The sequence below is a fragment of the Somniosus microcephalus genome, unplaced genomic scaffold (assembly GCF_052327205.1).
Source record: "Somniosus microcephalus isolate GS21.2 unplaced genomic scaffold, FLI_Smic_1.0 unresolved_chr2, whole genome shotgun sequence".
Lineage (NCBI taxonomy): Eukaryota > Metazoa > Chordata > Chondrichthyes > Squaliformes > Somniosidae > Somniosus > Somniosus microcephalus.
Window position 1 is genome coordinate 63,241,740 of NW_028225180.1, and position 24,152 is coordinate 63,265,891.

At 44.0% G+C, this 24,152-nt stretch overlaps 1 protein-coding gene and 1 pseudogene across 2 annotated transcripts in view; one reads left to right on the forward strand and one right to left on the reverse strand.

Moving 5' to 3' along the window:
- LOC147092727 (NACHT, LRR and PYD domains-containing protein 3-like) overlaps positions 1-24,152 on the forward strand; it is a 1,209,123-nt pseudogene that overhangs the window by 158,122 nt on the left and 1,026,849 nt on the right. The window lies entirely within an intron of this gene.
- On the reverse strand, positions 7,750-12,537 carry LOC147092729 (putative G protein-coupled receptor 139). Its single transcript, XM_085976001.1, has 3 exons — positions 12,440-12,537; positions 9,426-10,737; positions 7,750-8,232 (listed from the first exon to the last, which is right to left on the reverse strand). Exons 1-2 carry the CDS (start codon positions 12,507-12,509, stop codon positions 9,806-9,808), a joined length of 1,002 nt encoding a protein of 333 aa, XP_085832127.1. The 5' UTR covers positions 12,510-12,537; the 3' UTR covers positions 7,750-8,232; positions 9,426-9,805.

Consider the following 24,152-nt stretch of genomic DNA (forward strand, 5'->3'; position numbering starts at 1 on the left):
TCAGCCAGGATGAAGCTCCCCTCCAAAGCAGCTCCCATTATTCTGTCAGATGAGTAAGACGCAGTAGTCTCTCTGGATCCAACTGTTCTGGACAGGGCTGAAGGTCCCAAGGCTCCTCTGGCTCAATGAGAAGAACTCTCTGCAACTGAAGTTCTGCAACTCTCTCCAGAATCGAGCAGGATGGCCTGGCCAAATGGCTGCCGCATTTATACTAGTGCTGTCCCCTTTAAAAAGCGCCCCCCGAGTCCGAGAAGGACCTGGTAATGTTCCATCCAACTGTTACTAATAGCGCCAGGCGGAACGGAGGGGGGCGCCAGTAAATTTGCGGTTCGGGGTGCCAAAAAGGCGTTGCACAATGAAATGACTTCATGATCTGGCTGCGCCCGCGAGCGGGCACTAAGAGTTAGCGCCGGCGCTAAAAGGCTACTCAATATGGCAGGAAGCGCTGGCATCACTGTGCCCGCCCTATAATTGGGGAATGCCCCAAATATCGGGCTCATTAGGCGCTAATCGCTGGCGCAACGAACCAAAATTCTAGGCCAACATGTTGTCTTAATTTCATGCATCTCTTTCATTGCCTACCTGCCTTGTCTTGATTTGAGTGGAGTGGAATAAAAAGAATGCAAAGATCCCAGAGCAGCTTTAACTATCAGACAGTCCACAAGGACATGTTTCAGTATCTCACTGGCTGACTGACTGTCTGTCTTGAAGTGAAGTGAAGTGAAATAAAGTGCAATAAAGAAATACACAGCAGCATTACATGTGGGCCAGGCCAGAATGAAATCAATAGGGGTTAATACAACAACAGCAGATAATAATACAGCAGACCACATCTCACACAAGCACCAGCTTTTGCTCTCTCCCTCTCTCTATCAGAAAAAGCTGGAAATACTCAGCAGGTCAGGCAGCATCTGTGGAGGGAGAGAGAAACATAGTTAACGTTTCAGGTCGATTACCTGTCGTCAGAATCTTGCCATAAACTCACGAAAGATCATCGAGCTGAAACATTAACTCTGTTTCTCTCTCTCCACAGATGCTGCTTGACCTCTGAGTATTTCCAGCATTTTCTGTTTTTATTTCAGATTTCCCACATCCACAGCATTTTGTTTTATTGCAGAATAGAAAGCCTGTTTCTGTAGGCCGCAAAATGAAAAGATAAAATACTGGAAAGGGTCTGTTTGCTTTTAAATTGCCGAACATAGCAGAGGAATGATAGAAATCAACTTTCTTTCATTGCTGACATTGTTTTTTGGTAATTTTGCAGGCTGGCCTGTGTGTGTGTGTGTGTGTGTCTGTGTGTGTGAGAGAGAGACAGACAGCAAAAGATGGTGTGTATGCAGGGCTTGTCTGTGTTCAAGTTGTCTGCTGTGTGCATTGGTACTGCATCTCATGTCTGAAAAACGGGAAGTATACACCATTAGATCATACTGATTCCATTCCACACTGTGCTGCTGTGGGATCTTACTTTGCCTTTCTTTCAAGAATTTTGTAAAAAGCAAATCTACATCAAGCCATTTGGTATTTTTCTGGACTGGATTTTAAAGGGGAATGTTTGTGAAGTGTTTCATGGCCTATCCTGCTGTGGGATTTTACTCTCCCCTTCAGCCCAACCCAAACAAGACAAGACCTTTGTAAAAAAACAAGTATATATTTTAATGTTTTAATTATTCTCAGAATAATCCGTTTGATTTTTTTCTGCACTGGGCTTTATTGGGGAATGTTATTGGGATGTTTTCAGAGCAAAAGCTGCTGTGCGATCTTTCCATTCATTTTAGTACACTCCAGGCAAACCACAGACAGGCATACATTTAGTTAACAAAAGTATATATATATATTAATATTTATTCCTGATTGCATTTACTTCTTTTCACGCTCCAGGCTTTCATTTCCTCTCGGCAACCTGGATTTCTGGGGCCTCGGCTTCACTTCTTCCTGTTGGATTGCCCTCATGGCCGCACAGCCAGGAAGGGACATCATCAAATATTGACACTCCCAGGCTGCACCACATTCAGAATGGATATGTGTGTGTGTGTGTTTCTGCAAATTACAGAGTCTGTGTGAGTGTGTCTGTATGTGCGAGGATGTCTGTGTGTCTGCAAATTGCAGAGTCTCTGTGAGTGTGTCTGTATGTGCGTGGGTGTCTTTGTGTCTCTGCAAATTACAGAGTCTGTGTGAGTGTGTCTGTATGTGCGTGGGTGTCTGTGTTTCTGCAAATTGCAAGGTCTGTGTGAGTGTGCCTGTGTGCGTGGGTGTCTGTATGTCTGTAAATTGCAGAGTCTGTGTGAGTGAGTCTGTATATGCATGGGTGTCTGTGTTTCTGCAAATTGCAGGGTCTGTGTGAGTGAGTCTGTATGTGCGTGGGTGTCTGTGTTTCTGCAAATTGCAGGGTCTGTGTGAGTGTGTGCGTGGGTGTCTGTATGTCTGCAAATTGCAGAGTCTCTGTGAGGGTGTCTGTATGTGCATGGGTGTCTGTGTTTCTGCAAATTGCAGTCTGTGTGAGTGTGTCTGTATGTGCGAGGGTGTCTGTGTGTCTGTAAATTGCAGAGTCTCTGTGAGTGTGTGTGCATATGCATGGGTGTCTGTGTGTCTGTAAATTGCAGGGTCTGTGTGAGTGTGTCTGTATGTGCGTGGGTGTCTGTAAATTGCAGGGTCTGTGTGAGTGTGTCTGTATGTGCGTGGGTGTCTGTGTTTCTGCAAATTTTGTGAGAGTCTGTGTGTCATGTTACTGTATGTTTTATCTCAAGGTGGATGGGAGGGAGTGTGTGTGAGTGAGAGACAGGCACACAGACAGCCAGTGAGAGAGAGACATGAAATCAAAAGGCAAGATGCAGAATAGAAAGCCTGTTTCTGTAGGCCACAAAGTGAAAAGGTACGATACAGCAAAGTATGTTTTGGTTTTAATTTTCCAACATGGCAGTCATTCCTCTACAGGCTGGCCAGGATGTGTGTGTGTGAGAGAGAGCGAAATAGAGAGAGGGAGAGAGCAAAAGCTGGTGCTTGTGTGAGATGTGGTCTGCTGTCTTATTATCTGCTGTTGTTGTATTAACCGCAATTGATTTCATTCTGGCCTGGTCCACATGTAATGCTGCTGTGTATTACTTTATTGCACTTTATTTCACTTCACTTCACTTCAAGACAGACAATCAGTCAGTGAGATACTGAAACATGTCTTTGTGGACTGTCTGATAGTTAAAGCTGCTCTGGGATCTTTGCATTCTTTTTATTCCACTCCACTCAAATCAAGACAAGGCAGGTCGGCAATGAAAGAGACACATGAAATTAAGACAACAGGCAGAATAGAAATAAAAACAGAAAAAGCTGGAAATACTCAGCAGGTCAGGCAGCATCTGTGGAGGGAGAGAGAAACAGAGTTAACGTTTCAGGTTGATGACCTGTCGTCAGAACCTTGCCATAAACTCACAAAAGATCATCGAGCTGAAACATTAACTCTGTTTCTCTCTCTCCACAGATGCTGCTTGACGTGCTGAGTATTTCCAGCATTTTCTGATTTTATTTCAGTTTTCCAGCATCCGCAGTGTTTGGCTTTGGATGCAGAGCAGAGAGCCTAATTCTGTAGGCTGCAAAATGAAACGATAAGATACTGAAAAGTGTTTTTTTGCTTTTAAACTGCCAAACACGGAAGATCAATGAGAGAAATCAGCTTTATTTCATTGCTGACAGTGTTGTGTGTCAATTTTGCATTGTGGCCTGTGTTTGTGTGTGTATGTGTGAGAGAGAGAGAGAGCAACAGCAAATTCTGTTGTGTATGCAGGGCTTGCCTGTGTTCAAGTTACCTGCCATGTGCATTGGTATTGCATCTCACGTCTAAAAAAACAGGAAGTATACACCATTAGATCATACTGATTTCATTCCAGACCGCACTGCTGTGTGATCTTACTTTGCCTTTCTTTCAAGACATGTAAAACTCAAAGCTACATATATACAACAATCCATTTGAGTTTTTTCTGGACTGGACTTTATCGGGGAATGTTTGTGAGCTGTTTCAGAGCATATCCTGCTGTGGGACTTTACTCTCTCTTTAATTCCCAACCCAACCAAGACAAGACAAGTCTTTTGTAAAAACAATGTATATATATTATATTGATTGAATTATTATTTTCTGAATAATCCATTTGATGTTATTTTGGACTGGGTTTTATTGGGGAATGTTTGTGGAGTGTTTTCAGAGCAAAAGCTGCTGTGGGATCTTTCCATTCATTTTATTCCACTCCACTCAAATCACAGACAGATAGACATTTTGTTTACAGAAGTAATGTACTCACAGGTGCCGAGCTGGCGAGCTGCAGCCGCCATTCGTTCCTTCCTTCCTGCACCATAGGCTCCCTGCCTGGGTATGTGTGAGCATCAGCACAGCCTGTGAGCGGCTCCAGACAATGACAGAAAGCAATGGGGCGGCACCCCATCCTGCAACACAAGTGGCGCCCATTTAAAATCACAGTCCCCCGCAAAGCGCAATTATATTGCAATGTGCTATTCCATTGCAAAGGACTATTATATTGCAAGGTGCTATTTCATTGCAAAGGACTATTATATTGCAAAGTTCTGTTCCATTGCAAAGTACTATTATATTGCAAAGTTCTGTTCCATTGTAATGTGCAATTCCATTGCAAAGGACAATAATAAAATCATAGAAATTTACCGCATTCAAGGAGGCCATTCGGCCCGTTGAGCCCGTGCCAGCTCTCTGAAAGAAAACTTCAACTAGACCCACTCCCCTTCCCTGTCCCCGTAGCCCTGATAGTTTTTCCTTCACAATTCTCTTTTGAAAGTCACGATTGAATCTGCCTCCACCACCCTTTCAGGCAGGGCATTCCAGATCATAACCACTCGTTGCATAATTATTTTTTCCAAATCTCGTCTTTGGTTCTTCTGCCGATCACCTTAAATCTGTGTCCCCTGGTTGTCGAGCCTTCCGCCAATGGTAGCAGTTTCCCTCAGTCTACTCTGACTATACACCTCATGATTTTGAACACCTCTATCTAATCTCCTCTCAAATTTCACTGCTCTAAGGAGAACAACCCCAGCTTCTCCAGTCTATCCATGTAACTGAAGTTCCTCATCCCTGGAACCATTCTTGTAAAATCTTTTCTGCATCATCACTAAGGCCTTCACATCCTTCCTATTGTGCAGTGCCATGACTTGGACACAATGCTGCTGTTGAGAATGAAACAGTGTTTTGTAAAGGTTCATCATAACTTCGGTGCATTTCTACTGTATGCCTCTATTTATGAAGCCCAGGATCCTGCTTTCTCAACCTATCCTGACACCTTCAACGATTTGTGCACATCTAACCCCTTGTCTCTCTGCCCATGCACCCCCTTTAGAATTGTACCCTTTAGTTTTTATTGCCACTTTTCATTCTTCCTACGTAAATGTATCATTCGCACGTTTCTGTATTAAATTTCATCAGCCAGCTTTCCACCGATTCCCTCAGGCTGTCTATGTCCTCTTGAAGTCGATCACTCTCCTCCTCACTGTTCACTATACTTCCAAGCTTTGTGTCACCTGCAAATTTTGAAATTGTGCCCTGTATACCCAAGTCCAAGTCATTAATATATATCAAGTAAAGCAGTGGTCCTGGTATCGGCCCCTGGGGAACACCAATGCATACTTTCCTCCAGTCCGAATAACAACCATTCACCACTACTCTCTGTGTACTGTCACTTGGCCAATTTCGTATCCATGCTGCCACTGTCCCTTTTATTCCATGAGCTTCAACTTTTCTGGCAATCCTATTATCAAAGGCCTTTTGGAAGTCCACGTCCACCACATCAACTGCATTGCCCTCATCAACCCTCTGTTACCTCATCAAAAAATTTAGCAAGTTAGTTAAACACGATTTGCCTTTGACAAATCCGTGCTGGCTTTCGTTAGTTAATCCACACTTGTCCAAGTCACTGTTACTTATGTCCCGGACTATCGTTTCTAAAAGTGTCCCCACTATTGGTGTTAAACTGGCTGGCCTGTAGTTGCTGGGTTTACCTTACAGCCTTTTTTGAACAAGGGTGTAACATTTGCAATTCTCCTTTCATCTGGCATCACCCTTGTATCTAAAGAGGATTGGAAGATTATGGCCAGTACCTCTACAATTTCCACCATTACCTCCCTCAGCATTCTAGGATACATCCCATCTGGACATAGTGCCGTATCTACTTTAAGTACAGCCAGCCTTTCTAGCACCTCCATTTTATCAATTTTTAAAATCCCATCCAATATCTCAACTACCTCCTCTTTCGCTGTGACTTTGACAGCATTTTCTTCCTTGGTAAAGACAGATGCAAAGTACTCATTTTGTACTTCAGCAATGCCCGCTGCCTCCATGCGTAGGTTTCCTTTTTGGTCTCTAATCGCCCCACCGCTCCGCTTACTACACGTTTACTATTTATATGCCTATAGAAGACCTTTTGATTCCCTTTAATTTTAGCTGCCATTATTCATCACACTCTCCCTTTGACCCTCTTATTTCCTTTTTCACTTTCCCTATGAACTTTCTATATTCAGCCTGATTATTAGATGCATCTCAACCTAACATCTGCCATATGCTCTCTTTTTCTGCTTCATCTTACTCTCTATCTCTTTCATCATCCATGGACCTTTAATTGTAGTTACTAAACCTCCCCCCCTCGTGGGAATGTACCTCGACTATACCCAAACCATCTCCTCTTTAAAGGTCCATTGTTCAATTTCAGTTTTACCTGCCAATATTTGATTCCAATTTACTCGGGCCAGATCCATTCACCATCCCACTGAAATTGGTCTTCCTCCAATTAAGTATTTTCACTCTAGATTGCTTCCTGTCCTTTTCCATATCTAATCTAAACCTTATGATACTATGACCACTGTTCCCTAAATATGCCCCTAATGACAATTGCTCCACTTGACCATCTCTTTCCCCAGAACCAGATGAAGCAATTACTCCTTCATTGAGCCAGAAGCGTGCTGATCAAGAAAGAACATACTTCAGAAATTCTTCCCCCTCTCTGCCCTTTAAACTATTACTATCTCAGTCTATATTAGGATCATTGAAGTCTCCACTGTCAATAATCTATAGTTCTTGCACCACTCTGTAATTTACCTGCAAATTTGCTCTTCTATATCCTTCCCACTAGTTGGTGGCCTATAGATCACACCTAGTAATGTAATGGAACCTCTATTGTTTCTTAACTCTAACCAAGTAGATTCTGACCTGACCCTTCCAGGACATCCGCTCTCCAGTATTTTAATATTCTCCTTAATCAATACCACCACTACACCTCCTTTCTTTCTTTCCCTTTCTTTCCTGAACACCAATGGTTAACTTGTTCATGCCTATTTTACATGTTGTCATTAGATGATGTGGTTGATTTCACGTCGCCTTCTCACGATTGGAGCTGGGTTCAGATGTATCCTTGCCTGATAGAATTAAAATCCCGGCCTGCTGTCTGACTCCTCCCTTAAATAGTGTTGATCAGCTCAATCCTGTTAAACGAGAATGTGCCTTTTTCCACAGAATAGCCCAGAACTCTCGACCACTTCCCACAGAAGTTGGATGCCAGCTGACTAGTAGAGCTTGGGGTCCACGGGGAAATGAAACCATGTGACGTTTGGCTTTTGGAGAACCTCAGGATGACGCGGGACGTTAGAAAGTGACGGGTAAAGGGACACTTAAACACAATTAATAAATGAAGCCCATTCATATTTAAAGTACTGAGGCTATTGTTAGAGTGAGGCTTTCAATAAGGTTCTTGAACTTTAAAGTGAGGTGTCATTGGTTTATTCAGCACGCAGTATATGCAATAGTACTTAAACACACACTTAAAAGGCACAAATTACAGCCACACCTGTTGATGGTTTTGATGATCGAGTCAAAAGTATTCGGTTCTGAGCTCAGTATCTTCGGCTTTTAAAAATTGCAAATACTCATTACAGCTCGCTTCATACATTGCTCTCAGTCCCGCTACGTGGTAATCGATAGAATTCTGTATTACATAATTATATTAAAGTTAAAATTCAACTTCTTATGAGGAGAATTAATTTACTTATCCTTTATCTATAACGATAGATGGATGAATAAAAATAGGTTGAAGGGATGTTGAGACCGGGCAGGTAAAGTGATTGGAACTGATTGTTAGGGTGGAGGGTAAACGCCGTCTAGCACTGGTTGGGTCGAATAGTCTTTTCTCCTGTCGTAGCATTCCATTGTGTTGAGCAGTTGAGATTTTCAGTAAATATCTGTGAACAAAGAATCAAAGATGTCTAATGTCACATTGACGACTCAAGTTCCTACTGTCTCCATCATTAGGCACTGATCAGGAGACAGGACCCCGTTCTATTGGTCCAGGAGACAATGGGAGGCGGAGTCTGATGGGGAGACCAGCGCCTGCAACATTCACACCGAGCTTACAGAATTACAAATAACCACCATTGTAACACATTGTTTCTATATTAAAGAAAACGTTATCTGTTAATTAAACTGAGCGTCTCATTCCAGTACCCGCGGTGTGAGGAAGTTAACGCTGACGCCCACGTGTTGCACTCCACTGCTGAAGCTCAGTCATGCCTGCTCTTTCAGAGTATTACATAGTATTTACAGCAGAGAAACAGGCCATTCGGCCCAACAGGTTCATGCTGGTGTTTATGCTCCACACGAGCATCCTTCCACCCCACTTCCTCTAAACCCATCAACATATCCTATCCCTTTCTCCCATAGGTACCTTTCCAGCTTCCCCTTAAATACATCTATGTTATTCTGCTCAACTAGTCCATGTGGTAGCGAGTTCCTCATTCCCACCACTCTCTGGGTAACGAAGTTTCTCCTGAATTCCCTATTGGAATTATTAGTGACTATCTTATATTTATAGTCCGTAGTTCTGGTCTCCCCCACAAGTGGAAACACCCTCCCTACGTCTGCCAATGAAACCCTTTCATAATCTAAAAGACCTCTATCAGGTCACCCCTCAGACTTTTCTTTTCTAGGGAAAAGGGCCCCAGCCTGTCCAATCTTTTCTGATGGGTATACACTCTCAGTTCTGGTATCATCCCAGTAAATCTTTATTTATACCTTCTCCATTGTCTTTATATTCTTGTTAATAAAATGGAGACCAGGAATGTGCGCAGTTCTCTAAGTGTGGTCAAACCAAGGTTCGATACAAGTTTAACATAATGTAACTGCTTTGCAACTCTATTCCTCTAGAAATAACCACTAGTGCTTGGTTTGCTTTTATGGGCTTATTAGCTAGCATCATTTGCGAATCTTGTTATTGTTGATAATGGAGTTCTGATCTCATCAAACAATCTCTTATCAATTAGACTACAACAACATCTTGCATTTATATGAAATCTCTTTGAATCTTGAGCGGGAAGGGCGCTGTTTTAGCGGGAATTGATTATGTTCACGGGGAAAGCAGCAGATATCAAACACCCACCTGTTAATTAAACTGGGGGCGTCGCATTCCAGTGCCTGTGGTGTGAGGCAGGTAACGCTGACACCCCCATGTTCTACTCCGCTGAAGATCAGTCAGGACTGTTCTCTTTGAATCTTGCTGTGGAGATGCTGGAGTTGGACTGGGGTGGACAAATGTAAGAAGTCACACAACACCAGGTTATAGTCCAACAGCTTTATTTGAAATCTTGAGCGGGATTTACGCTGTTTTAGGGAATCGATTATGTTCGCCAGGGGAAAGCAGCAGACATCAAGCACACGGCACACAGTGGAAGAAATATTTTGTGATACCTGTTTTTTTTCACAACAACAAACCATTTTCTTCCTAACGGAAAGACAGACATTCTGAAATGGAATAAAAATCTAGTTAGGACAGGCAGCTTTGGTTTGTTTTATCATTTTAAAAATCAAATTCGGAACAAACCTCCATGTAGATTTCACCAGATTCTTCAGCTCTTCCCTGAATTTAGTTTGGGTAGCTGCATAAATACACGTGTTTGTACAGGAACTCAAATACATGAGAAGATATCCGGTTTCAGAGGCGATGTAAGCAGGAGATGTATAATCGCTTCGGTGATGAACGGCCAGGTTGTTAACTACAAAACTCACCGCAGTTGTCAGCCACAACAATACAAAAGTGCCCGATACAGTGAACAGTAAAATGATGGATTTCCTTCGGCTCTCCATCTCTGGATCGCTCTGATTCTCACTGCTGTGACCCCGGAGTCCCCTGCGGGCTCTACTGGCCATTAAAATACGTCTGACTGTCAAACAATTAAACAGTAATATCAAAACAAAAGGAAGCCATGGGAGTAAAATATTTTGTAAGCGGAAATAGGCTACACCTGCAGGCGATGAAAAAAAGGCCACACTGGGGCGGAAACCCCAGGGAACATTGTTAATTATTCGTTTGTGTTCATATGCAAACCAATAGGGGATGTTCTCTAAATAGCTCAGGACAGAGATTGCTGTTATAACCGAGGCCGCAGTTCTCACTGTGCAATACATTGTTTTAAACTTCTGACAACATATAGCTACAAATCGGTCAAATGTGAAGGAGACGGTAAACCACACCGACATATCCAAGTTGGTACAAGACATGTACATCATGAACTTACAAACGGCAGTGTAGGACAGGAATGAATAAGGGAAATGTTTACTCAAAATATGATATACGATTACATTGATGATCATGACCAGTAGATCTGCTACTGCCATTGCCGCCATGTAGACCGAGATACATTTGGAAAGGCCGCATTTTCCTCTGGAGAGAATCACCATTGTCAATAGGTTCGCTGTAAGAAAGAGGGACAAGAGTAAGTAATGGGGACACGCGGATAAATCTTACAGCGTTTTGTGGGCTGATGAACTAATGTGTTCCTACTCAGTGTTATTATATAGACGAGTGTTGACAATATACCTTTTCAAACGAAAGTAATTATTAAACACTCAATATCGACGGAGTGAGAATGCGCCGGCATTCCAGCACACTTCAGTCAGACTGTGTAAAGGCGTTGGGTGGACGTTGGTGCTGGGAAGGTCACTATTATTCATTATCGGCAATGGTAATGGATAGAGACCCCCATCACCACCGACACCCAGAAACTGATGGCTCATCGGAAGGGAAATTTGACTTTCGGCGATAATGTGAAACGGGTGATCAGCCATTCATGATACATCTCTTCTGACTGAACCTCCATTGCTATTGCCACTGACACTATATTCATGCATAAAAACAGAAAATGCTGGAAATACTCAGCAGGATAAGCATCATCTTTGCATAGGGAAACAAAGTTAACGTTTCATGCTGAAATCTTTCGTTTGAAATCCATTGAGACTCCATTAAGTATATTGCCAATCCTTCTTCGTCACTGGGACTAAATCTTGGAACTCCCTACCTAACAGCACTGTGGGAGTACCTTCACCACATGGACTGCAGCGGTTCAAGAAGGTGAATCACCACCACCTTCTCAAGAGCAACTAGGAATGGGCAATAAATCCTGGCCTTGCCACCGTCGCCCACATCTCATAAGCGAACTGAAAAAAAATCATACTTTAACGCTGCGGTCCAGCTCAAGCCGCAATACCTTGCAGAGACGGTACATTTACAGTTTAAATTCCCTTACAGGGCAACCTTATAATGGTCCTATAACTTGTTCATATTCAGAGACAATAAAGAATCGGATTGCCTTACATACATCCAAACACATATTTAATTTGCTGTGTGGAGCACTGAAACCATCCCGCTATGGGGCTGGGACCATGTGATGCACCGAGCCAATTTGATGCGTTACTACAGCGGCCCCAGCGAGCAATCGATGGAATTTTACATTTAATCTCATCGGTTTAATTGGCGTAGGGGATCTCGGGAGCGGCATCAGATGTCAGCTGTATTCAATATATTTAGAAACAGTTACTGGAAAGATATGAATTCAAATAATACATTCAGCTGAGACACAAACATTCCATGAAGGTCGAACCTCTGCGCCTTTTATATTTATAATAATCGCCCCGAGGAAGTTGCTCAGTAACAGCGTGGGGGCTGGTGGAGCCGCGAAGGTTATTTTAAGCCGACCGGAGTGGAGCAGCTCCATGAGCGGCAATTATTGCTCTAAATATCGTTCACAGTCCTCTGATGGGTGGAGCTGGCTGCAATACGAGGAATTATCAACTTAATGTAGACAGGGAACAATGGTTAAGATGAAATGATTAACATGGATACTAAACAACACATTCTTTAATGATCGCTGTACAATTGGAGGGGCCGGGGAATCAGCCTCGCCCTCCCTCAGTAAGCGGAGCAAAGTTGAGCTTCCGGTGGCAACGATCGAGCGACCAGAAGAGCGCCTCAGCGCCACCGCGGACTGATAGGGTTCCCGCTGATATTCACTGACTGATCCCGGTGGATCAATGACAAAGCAATGATACATTCTCGGAATCTGTTACTTTAACACTGAGATAACAACACCCATTAGGCAACAGAATACATTGACTTACCGGGAGCCCCAAAGGTTGCGAGAACTGGGTAATAAATTTGCTTTATCTGTAGAATTGTTGGCAATTCCATTTAAAAAAAAACTGCAAAATCTGTCCAGCTTTACTGTTTCGACTGGAATGTATCTGAGATCGGTAAATGATCCCCATTTATAGAACAATCGGAGCCCAGGTCAGAAAAACAGGTTACACAATAAGTGGCGTTAGTTACAGTCACTTAACAAACAGTAGGGACGATTTTCCGCTTCAGAGCGCCGGGCCACCAGTGGGGAAATTGTACGGAGAGTAATCCCAGAGGGAATGTGCCCTGCGCATGGTCCCTGAACGCTGAATGGAACATCCCTCCTGGACTCTGCGTTAGGCTCTTGAGGTCACAAATTTATTTGGTGAAAACTTCACTCATCTATTGCATAACCTAAATTTGTTTTTTTTACTGTAATGTTACCTAGTGATGACTCCGCTTTATTATTACTGGCAATGATTTATCGCTAACAATACTGGTGATGATTCATCGATACCATCAACAGTGATGACTACTTTCTAACATTGCTGGCGGTTACCCTACTTTGATATTGATGGTGATGACGCTACGCTGACATTAATGGCGCTGATACTATGCTACCGTTACTGGTGGTGATTATACTCTCACAGTACCGCTGGTAATCCAATTCAAGAAATACTGATGAGGGCATACTCTAACATTATTGCTGGTAATCTTAATCTAATATTGCTGATGGTGACCATACTCAAACACTGCTGGTGGTGACCCTAGTCTAACATTAATGCTGGTGACACTACTCTAACATTACTGGTGGTGACCCTACTCTAACATTAATGCTGGTGACACTACTCTAACATTACTTGCGGTGACCCTGCTCTAACATTACTGGTGGGGAAGCAACTCTAACATTAGTGGTGGTGATTCTACGCTAACATTACTGGTGGTGAACCTCTTCAAACATTACTGGTGGTGACACTACTCTTACATTACTGCTGGTGACTCTACGCTAACATTACTGGTGGTGACCCTTCACAAACATTAATGGTAGCGACTCTACACTATCATTGCTGGTGGAGACCCTACTCTAACATTAATGCTGGTGACACTACTCTAACATTACTTGCGGTGACCCTGCTCTAACATTACTGGTGGGGAAGCAACTCTAACATTAGTGGTGGTGATTCTACGCTAACATTATTGGTGGTGAACCTCTTCAAACATTACTGGTGGTGACACTACTCTAACATTACTGCTGGTGACTCTACTCTAACATTACTGCTGGTGACTCTACTCTATCATTACTGGTGGAGACCCTACTCTAACAGTAATGCTGGTGACCCTACTCTATCATTACTGGTGGAGACCCTACTCTAACGTTACTGGTCGTGCCCCAACCGTAACATTATTGGTGGTGACAGTACTATGACATTACTGGTGCTGACCCTACTCTTACATTAATGGTGGTGAATCTACTCAATCATTACTGGCTGTGAGCCTACACTAACATTATTTGTGGTGACCCTGATTTAACATTGCTGGCAGTGACCTTACTCTAACATTACTGGTGGTGAACTTATTCTAACATTAATTTTGGTGACAGTACACGATCATTATTGGTAGTGACTCTACTCTAACTTTACCGGTGGTGACTCTACTTTAAAGTTATCGGTAGTGATCCTGGAATTTTTTGAGGATGTAACTGGTAAAATAAATAAGGGAGAAGCAGTGGATGTAGTGTATTTGGACTTTCAGAAGGCTTTTGATAAGGTCCCACATAAGAGATTAGCGTGCAAAATTAAGGCACATGGGATTGGGGGCAAGGTTTTGACTTGAATAGAGAACTGGTTGGCGGACAGAAAGCAAAGAGTTGGAATAAACGGGTCATTTTCCAAGTGGCAGGCAGTGACTAGTGGGGTACCGCAAGGATCGGTCCTAGTACCCCAGCTGTTCACAATATATATTAATGAATTGGATGTAATATCTCCAAATTTGCAGAAGACACAAAGCTGGGCGGGAGGGTAAGCTGTGAGGAGGATGTCGGGAAACTCCAGTACGATTTGGACAGGTTGGGTGATTGGGCAGAAAGATGGCAAATGCGCTATAATGCGGATAAATGTGAGGTTATCCACTTTGGTGGCAAAAACAGGAAGGCAGATTATTATTTGAATGGCAATAGATTGGGAGAAGGGGAAGTGCAAAGAGACCTGGGTGTCCTTGTGCACCAGTCGCTGAAGGTAAGCATGCAGGTGCAGCAGCCGGTTAAGAAGGCAAATGGTATGTTGGCCTTCGTAGCAAGAGGGTTCGAGTACAGGAACAAGGATGTCTTGCTACAGTTGTACAGGGCCTTGGTGAGACCACACCTTGAGTATTGTGTGCAGTTTTGGTCACCATACCTGAGGAAGGACGTTCTTGCCATGGAGGGAGTGCAGCGAAGATTCACCAGGCTGATACCTGGGATGGCAGGAATGACGTATGAGGAGAGATTGTGTCGATTGGGCTTATACTCACTGGAGTTTAGAAGATATGGAGGGGATCTCATCGAAACCTATAAAATTTTGTCTGGTCTGGACAGACTAGATGCAGGAAGGATGTTTCTGATGGCCGGGGAGTCCAGAACCAGGGGTCATAATCTAAGGATAAGGGGTAAGCCATTTAGGACTGGAATGAGGAGGAATTTCTTCACCCAGAGAGTGGTTAACCTGTGGAATTCTCTGCCACAGAGGGCGGTGGTGGCCAGTTCATTAAATATATTCAAGAAAGAGTTGGATATGTGTAATGAAATCTGTTTGTTCTTGCCTGTATTCATTCTTGCCTGTATTCATTCTTGCCTGTATTCGTTTTGCACTCATGTATATTACCCTCCCCCACACGGTGTATAGTTTCACTTCCTCTTTCCTGACTAACCTGTATGACTCATTCCTGCGAGCCAGTCAGTGTGTTGAGATGTTAGCTCTGATCTTAGTGATTAAAAGCCAACTTGTTACAGTCTATAAATTCTAGTTCTGTGGTTATTGAAAGCACATCAATTTTAATCACTAAAGAATACTAGGATGGATCGACTCCTAAAACCAGTGCATCTGGACTTGGATCCACATTCTGCTGAAGCATCAAATCAATTTGGACACTGGCTCAAATGCTTCGAACTCTTCATGAGGGCCTCATCCGCTAGCGAGGTAGATAATCATCGGATTTATTCGTTCATCTGGGACGCCACCTCTTACATGGAGGCCATCACTATCCTGAAGGCCCAATACCAGAGGCCAGTAAACGAAGTGTACGCCAGACATCTGCTGGCTACACGCAGGCAGCGACCTGAGGAATCAATGGACGATTTCTTACAGGGCCTAAAGGACTTGGTCCGGGACTGTAACTGCAAGGCCGTGACGGCCAATGTGTACTATGACAAATTGGTCCGCGATTCCTTCATCACGGGCCTCAAATCGAATTATATCCGGCAGAGACTGCTGGAGAAGGAGGTCCTGGACTTAAAAAAGGCAGTGGCCACTGCGCGATCACTGGACGTGGCCCAGAAAAACTCTGACTCTTATTCTTCTGGCCATGTGGCCCTCACCGCCTCGTGCGCGCCGAGCGGGCCTCCATCTTGGAATCAGCCATCTTCCCCATCCAGGTCTCAGACCAGCTCTACACCGCCGGAGTCCCCACACAGAAGTTCACCCAGGAGTCCTACTACAGCGGCAAAGTCTCGAGGCCTGAAATGCTACTTCTGCGGCCAGGCCAAGCACCCCAGACAATGATGCCCAGCGAAGGACGCTACATGCTTCAAATGTAAGAAAAAGGGGCATTTTAGCAAAGTCTGCAGGGGGAATCCGATTTCCAACTCCATCACCGCCTCGTGCGTGCCGTGCGTGCCGCCATCTTGGGATCCACCATCTTTTTCCGACTCAACGGCCGCCCAGGGCCCAACAGTGGCTTCGATCAAGGTGGATCAATCCAGGCCACACCCGTTGACAAAATCCATGATGGACATACAGGTAAACATGAATTTAACGAAATGTTTAATTGACTGTGGGAGTACCGAGAGTTTTATCCACCCTAGCCTGGTACGGCAGCACTCATTAACAGTAACTCCTACATGGAGCAGAATTGCTATGGCTGCTAAGCCCCACACTTCGGACATTTTGGGCTACTGTGTGGTAACACTGACAGTAAAAGGCACGGACTACAAGGATTTTAATCTCCTCGTGATGCCAGAACTCTGTGTTAATGTAATCTTGGGCCTGGACTTCCAGTGCCACCACGAAAGTGTCACGCTAGCATATGGCGGGTCCCAGCCGCCACTCACAGTCTGTGGCCTATCAACCTTAAAAATCAGCCCACCCTCTTTATTCGCTAATCTCGCTCCGAACTGTAGGCCCATATCAACCAAAAGTAGATGGTACAGTCTGGAAGACAGACACTTTATCAAGGTGGAAGTGGACAGACTCCTGCGGGAAGGCATGATTGAATGCAGTACCAGTCCGTGGTGTGCCCAAGTAGTCATAGTTAAAAATAGCGAAAAGAAATGGATGGTAATTGACTACAGCCAGACTGTTAATATTTATACCCAGCTGGACGCCTACCCTTTACCCCGCATATCAGAAATGGTCAACCAGATCGTGCAATACCGAGTCTTCTCGACTATCTACCTCAAATCCACGTATCACCAGCTCCCCATTAGAACAGAGGACCGCCCATACACCGCCTTTGAGGCGAACGGACGCCTCTACCATTTTCTCAGAGTGCCCTTCGGGGTAACAAATGGGGTCTCGGTCTTCCAACGTGAGATGTACCACATGGTTGACGAGAATAAACTACAAGCTACCTACCCCTATCTCGACAATGTCACTATCTGCGGGCACAACCAGCAAGACCACGATCTAAATCTTGCGAGATTTTTAAAAACTGCCCTAAAGCTGAATCTAACCTACAACGAAGACAAATGTGTCTTCAACACAACCCGTCTCTGTATACTTGGCTGTGTGGTGGAAGATGGGGTAATTGGACCGGATCCTGACCGATTACGCCCACTAAAGCAACTGCCTCTGCCACACAATCCCAAAGCTTTAAAAAGGTGCCTGGGATTGTTTTCGTATTATGCCCAATGGGTGCCCAATTACTCTGATAAGGCCCGACCCCTCATTAAATCGACGTCCTTCCCACTATCAGCTGAAGCTCGGGAGGCTTTCACCAGTATCAAACAGGACATTGAAAGGGCTGCACTGTGTGCAGTGGATGAAAGCATTCCCTTTCAAGTCAAAAGCGATGCATCAGACTTTGCTTTAGCTGCGACCCTCAATCAGGTTGGGAGACCTGTGGCCTTCTTCTCCCGAACCCTTCAGTGACCTGAAATCAGGCACTCTTCTGTCGAGAAGGAGGCACAGGCTATAGTGGAGGCAGTGCGGCACTGGAGACACTACCTAGCCGGCAAACATTTCACCCTGCTCAGCGACCAGCGGTCGGTGGCTTTCATATTTAATAACAAACAAAGGGGGAAAATCAAGAATGACAAAATACTCAGGTGGAGGATCGAACTATCCACGTTCGACTATGATATTATGTACAGGCCGGGAGCCCTTAATGAACCCCCAGACGCCCTATCGTGGGGTATGTGTGCCAGCATTCATATGGACAAATTACAGGGTCTGCACAACGACCTCTGTCACCCAGGGGTCACCCGACTATACCATTTTATAAAGTCCCGCAATCTGCCCCAATCCATCGAGGAGGTCAGGGCAATGACCAGAGCCTGCCGCATCTGTGCGGAATGCAAGCCTCGTTTCTACAGGCCTGACCGTGCGCACCTTATCAAAGCCACACGGCCATTCGAGCGCCTAAGTCTGGACTTCAAGGGACCCCTTCCCTCTGCCGACCATAACGTATACTTCCTCAATATCATTGATGAATATTCCCGCTTCCCCTTCGCCATTCCCTGCCCAGACATGACCAGTGACATGGTCATCAAGTGTCTCGGTAATCGATTCTGCATGTTTGGCATGCCGAACTACATACACAGCGATAGGGGGACGTCATTTATGAGTGACGAACTGCGCCAGTTCTTGCTCTCAAAGGGGATAGCCACTAGCAGAACCACTAGCTACAACCCCCGGCGTAATGGGCAAGTGGAAAGGGAGAATGCTACTGTATGGAAGGCTGTCACGTTAGCCTTAAAGTCAAAAGGCCTTCCGACCTCCCGCTGGCAGGAAGTCCTCCCAGACGTGTTCCACTCCATAAGGTCTCTGTTATGTACAGCCACTAACGCTACCCCTCACGAAAAGATGTTCGTTTTCCCCCGGAAATCGACCTCGGGCATATCTCTACCCACGTGGCTGACGTCCCCGGGGACAGTACTATTGCGGAAGCACGTGAGAGGCCATAAAATGGACCCCCTTGTGGAAAAGGTACAGCTCCTCCATGCAAACCCTCAGTACGCCTATATCGAATACTCTGACGGGCGAGAGGACACTGTTTCCATAAAAGACCTCGCTTCCTTGGGGAGCAGAGAGAACGATGAGAGACTGCCCGAGGAAGACCGACACAAAGAGACCGGACGCCCAGAGGTATCAATACCCAACTTTAACCTGGAGGACACTGCAGATAACCTGGAAGACACTGCGGAGGCCCAGACAGTGGAGGAACCAGAATCCACTCCCCTAGAGGCACCCCAACCGGCTTTGCGCCGATCACTGAGAACCGCAAAACCTCCTGACAGACTCACTTATACCAACTTTTAAGAAACATCACCCCGATGGACTAAATCTAAAGAAGGGGTGAATGTAATTAAATCTGTTTGTTCTTGCTTGTATTCGTTCTTGCCTGTATTCGTTCTTGCCTGTATTCGTTTTGCACTCATGTATATTACCCTCCCCCACACGGTGTATAGTTTCACTTCCTCTTTCCTGACTAACCTGTATGACTCATTCCTGCGAGCCAGTCAGTGTGTTGCGATGTTAGCTCTGATCTTAGTGATTAAAAGCCAACTTGTTAAAGTCTATAAATTCTAGTTTTTGGTTATTGAAGGCACATCAATATGTTTCTTGAGGCTGAAGGGATCAAGGGATATGGGGAGAAGGCAGGACTTTCATTCCTGTCCCACACTCCCGTATGTAACTTCAATCTATACATGACTGCTGTCACCCTCGATTTGTCTGTTTGTTTCACCGTCTCCTTCACATTTGCCCGATTTGATTTTATCTGCTGCCAACAGTTTAAAGCAAAGTATTGCACCGTGGAAACTGCGGCCGCGGTTAAAGCAATGTTCTCGGTCCTAATATTTTTAAAGGACTTCCCTGTTTTGTTTGCATATGAACCTCAGCAAATAATTAACAAGGTGCAGTGGGGCTGCTGGTCCAGTGGAGCATTCTTTCCTCATCTCCAGGTATAGCTGACATCTGGTTTCACAGTGCCTGGTGCGTTTGGCTTCCTTTTACTTTGATTGCCTTGTTTAATTCTTTGACTGTCAGAAGTATTTTAGTGGCCAGCAGAGCCCGCAAGGGACTCTGGGGTCACACGAGTGAGAATCACAGCGATGCGGTGTTGAATAACCAAAGAAAATCCATCATTATACTCTTCATTATATCGGGCAGTTTTATATTGCTATGGCTAACAAATGCCGTGAGTTTTGTAACGAGCAGACTGACAAACACCACTTATTACTGAGGCGACCGCACAGACCCTGGATATATCGCAACAGAAACCGGAGCCATGCTGAAGTATTTGAGTTCCTGTCCAAACACTTGTATTTATGCAGCGACACAGAGGAAATTCAGAGAACAGCTGAAGAATGTGGCGACATCTCCCTGGACAATCATTCTGAGATTAGTTAGAAAATGTGGATCAAAAGAATCAAATCAAATGAAAACTTTCTCGTAACTGAAGCTCATTTTCAACTCCTTTTCCACCGTAGAACATCCGTCTTTCTGGTAATGTGAAAAATCGGAGAGTCCTTGTGTAAATATTTCTTCCATTTTGTAGCGTGCGTTTGATATTTCTATTGCTTTCTTTTTTCACGCGTTTTTCGCTGAGCAAACGTAACCTATTCCTGCAAATTTATCACATTTCAAGTTCAGGGAACAAAGATAACAATGATGAGGATCAGCAGTGGAGTCGGACCTGTGGGATAGAGAGGAAGCCACCTTACACTGCAGATACTGGGAATGGGCGCGCCACCTTAAAATCATCAATAAAGTTTAATTCGGTGTCAAAACATACAAAGGTCTTGCGATCGTCGATATTGGTAACTTTCCTGGCAGTTTGGTGAGAATATTGCAGGCACTGATCTCTCTGTCGGACACGCTTCCTCATTGGCAAATGGAGGCGGGCTCTTGTCACGTGATCAGTGTTCAAATGGAGGAAAGAGTCGGAACTCGGCTCATCGATGTGACCTTTCATCTCTTTTGTCCCAGATACTGACTTAAAATCTCGCTTGTGCGCTGACTGGTGTCTCTCACTTAGCACAAAGATGGAGGCTGCCCTTGTTTTGTGCTGTCGATAAAAGCATCATGAGTAATATTATTGATAATCTGTTTCAATCAGTCTCCCAAACAAAATAGTAAAGGAATTTAAAATGAATGATTTTTCATAAAATTATTAGCTATTGTTTGTAATGCAATGTATCTGTAAAAAAAAGTTTCCAGAAAATCAAATTACAAAAAGTCGATATTAATTATCCTGCTTTTGGCTGAGCATTTGCAGACGGTCAGAGAAAATATTTGGTAATTACCGTTTATTATGCGGTTACAGATTGTTTAAATAATAATTGAAAATTACCAGCAAATTTGAATCAATTACAAATTATCGGTGATCTCGCCTGATTGTGAGAGAAACATCAAGTATTGGGAGAATGCTCCCAATGGGAAGGAGCTGAAGTGTGTGGATGAAAAGCGAGTGATAGGGATCCAAATACTCAATTCGAAGAAAGCACTTTTGCGGGTAGGTAAGTCCATGATAAAGCCAACAGAAATTTGATGATTTGTAGACATGGGCTTTGATCATTAGAATAAACAAGTGATGATGAATCTTTACAAAATACTGGTGAGGCCACCGTTAGAACACCAGGTACAGCTTCGGTCCCTCGTTGTGGAAAGGACATTAACCCCACTTAGAGCGGGCAGTGTAGGTGCCAAGGATCAGAAACCTACTGGTGGTGAGGGACAAGATATTGCGCCAATTTGGGCTGGAGCAGCGAAAGATAAGAGGGAATACAATCCAGGTTTTAACAATTATGAAGAGTTTTGGCAGAGTGAAGAGGGAGGGATCATTCCATCTAGTTTGGCAGTTAGAAATAAAGGCTGATCGACTTAAAATGGTCACACAGGGAATGAGCAGAGAGGGAAGCAGAAACATCTTTATGGAAAAAGTTGCTGTATCGTGGAATGTTTTGCCTCAGCGAATAGTAACGGAAAAGTTAGATTAATATTGAAGCAGTGAAATAAATGTCTGTGGATAGAGACGAGGACAGTGTGGAAAGTATTTGATTGTTGTATCAAAGGATCCAGTTCAGAGAGAATGGGTCACATGACCTATCACACCCAGTAAATTTCTATGGTGTTATTATGTTACTATGTTGGAATCATTTTCATTGTTTTTTATTCTAAGATACCCTCATCCCCGTTGTGATTCTATTATACAAAACATTCAAAATAAACTGGTAACAAGGAAGATTCCAGAGTTTCAATAGTCGCCCATTCCTTGCAGGTTTCCCTTTGTCGATAAACAACTTTCATTTTGTAATTAGCTGTCTGTGCAGTGCCAGATCTCCCACCCGCCCCATAATCCCTCACCGTTTGTAGATGTGGAACCTTGTCTGCTGCTTCGCTAAAATCCGATTGGGTCATTCCAACTGCATTTCCCCGGCCCTACAGGCCAGTGATGTGTTTCAGAAACACCAGCAGGTTAGTTAAACATGATGCATCGTCCCTTAAACCAATATATATCCCTTTTACATTGCTCCTCTCACAGGTGCTCACCCACTGGATCTCTCCTGGCCTTATTTTATAAACTGGGATTATGTCTCTCACTGTCGGATCACCAGGAATCTTCTTTAATTGAGGAAACTTGCAGCATTGTCAGTAACCGTCACTCCTGTCACTCCCCATTCCTTTAACTCGCGGTCTCTGAGTCCCTGGATTCCAGAATCCCATATTATGTACTTGAGCACTGTAACTACATTTTTAAAATATCCTTCATCGCTGCTGCACTTGCATAGCACTCCTTCAATGATTCCCTTGTGTTCTACTGCTAATATTTGCTTATCCTTGCTATCTATCTGCTAGATTTGATGGATTATTAAAACGCTTTATTAATCCTTAATATTGCTCCCTCTCCCTGAATAATGTCTTGGACCTACAGTATTTCTTATTATCTTTTAATTACACTCTCACGACACGATCTTAACCACTTTGTGCTTTTCTAATATAATGCTGGGATCTCCCAGACCTGCAACACTGCCGAAGTCTCACACGAATAAAGGGCGGATTATTGTACAATTATGGAGGCCCTTCCTCAGCTTTCATTCCAGTAACATTATTGGCTGAAGATTACGGTCAACACAAGCAGTATGGAATAAGAAAGCACATAAGGAGGCCAGGCGACCTGTCGTGACTCTCCTGGCTCTTTGAAATAGGAATCCAATTAGTCCAAACCCACTGCTCTTTCCCACTGCCCAGCAACCCATTCCTTTTCAAGTATATTTCCAATTCCATTTTTTTTACAAAAATGTCACCAGTGGCTCTGTGGTAGCACTCTCGCCTCTGCATCAGATGGCAATGTGTTAAAGTCCCGCTCCAGAGACTTGAAAACAATATACATGCTGACATCTCAATGCAGTTCTGAGTGTGTGCTGCACTGTCGGAGATGTCGTCTTTTGGATGAGACATTAACCCGAGGCCCCGTCTACTCTCTCAGGTGGAGCTAAAAGATCCCACAACAATATTTCGAAGAAGCACAGGGGAGGTTTCCACAGTGTCCTGGGCAATATTCATCCCTCAACCAGCATCAATAAAACAGATTATCTGGTCATTATCTCAGGGTTATTTATTAGAGCTGGCTGTGCAAAAGTTGACTGTCTCGCTTCCTACATTAAAACAGTGTCCATGCTTCAAAATAACTTAATTCACTGTAAAGCGTTTTAAGACTTCCTGGAGTCGTGAAAGGAGCTGTACACATGCAATATTTATTTTTATTATCGAATCTGCTTCCTTTACCCTTTCAGGCAATGCATTCCAGATCATAACAGCTCGCTATGTAAGAAAATAACATCTCCTCACCTCCTCTCTGGATCATTTGCCAATGACCTTAAACCTACCGACCCTCCTGCCACTGGAAACAATCTCTCCTTATTTACTCAAAACCCCGCATAATTTTGAACTCCTTAAATCTCCCCTGAGCATTCTCTGCCCTATGGAGAATTATCCCAGCTTCTGGCCATGTCGGCAGTTTTCAGATCTTTCACCCGCTGTAGGCAAGGCCCCGCCCGAGACCTCACATTCGGGTCCCTCCAGTCTTACCTTGATCTCCTCCTTGCTCCATTTACAAGATTATTTAATATTATTTTAGCCTTTTGTCCGTTGCTTTATGTGTGATTCTTCAAGTGGATTCTTTGCAATTCCCTGTTAATCGACTCTCAAGTATAGAGGCCGATGTAGAGGTCGATTTCAGGAAATAAACAACAGACTTATCTGTTGTCTTATTATTCAATTACAAGGCTGAACAAGACAC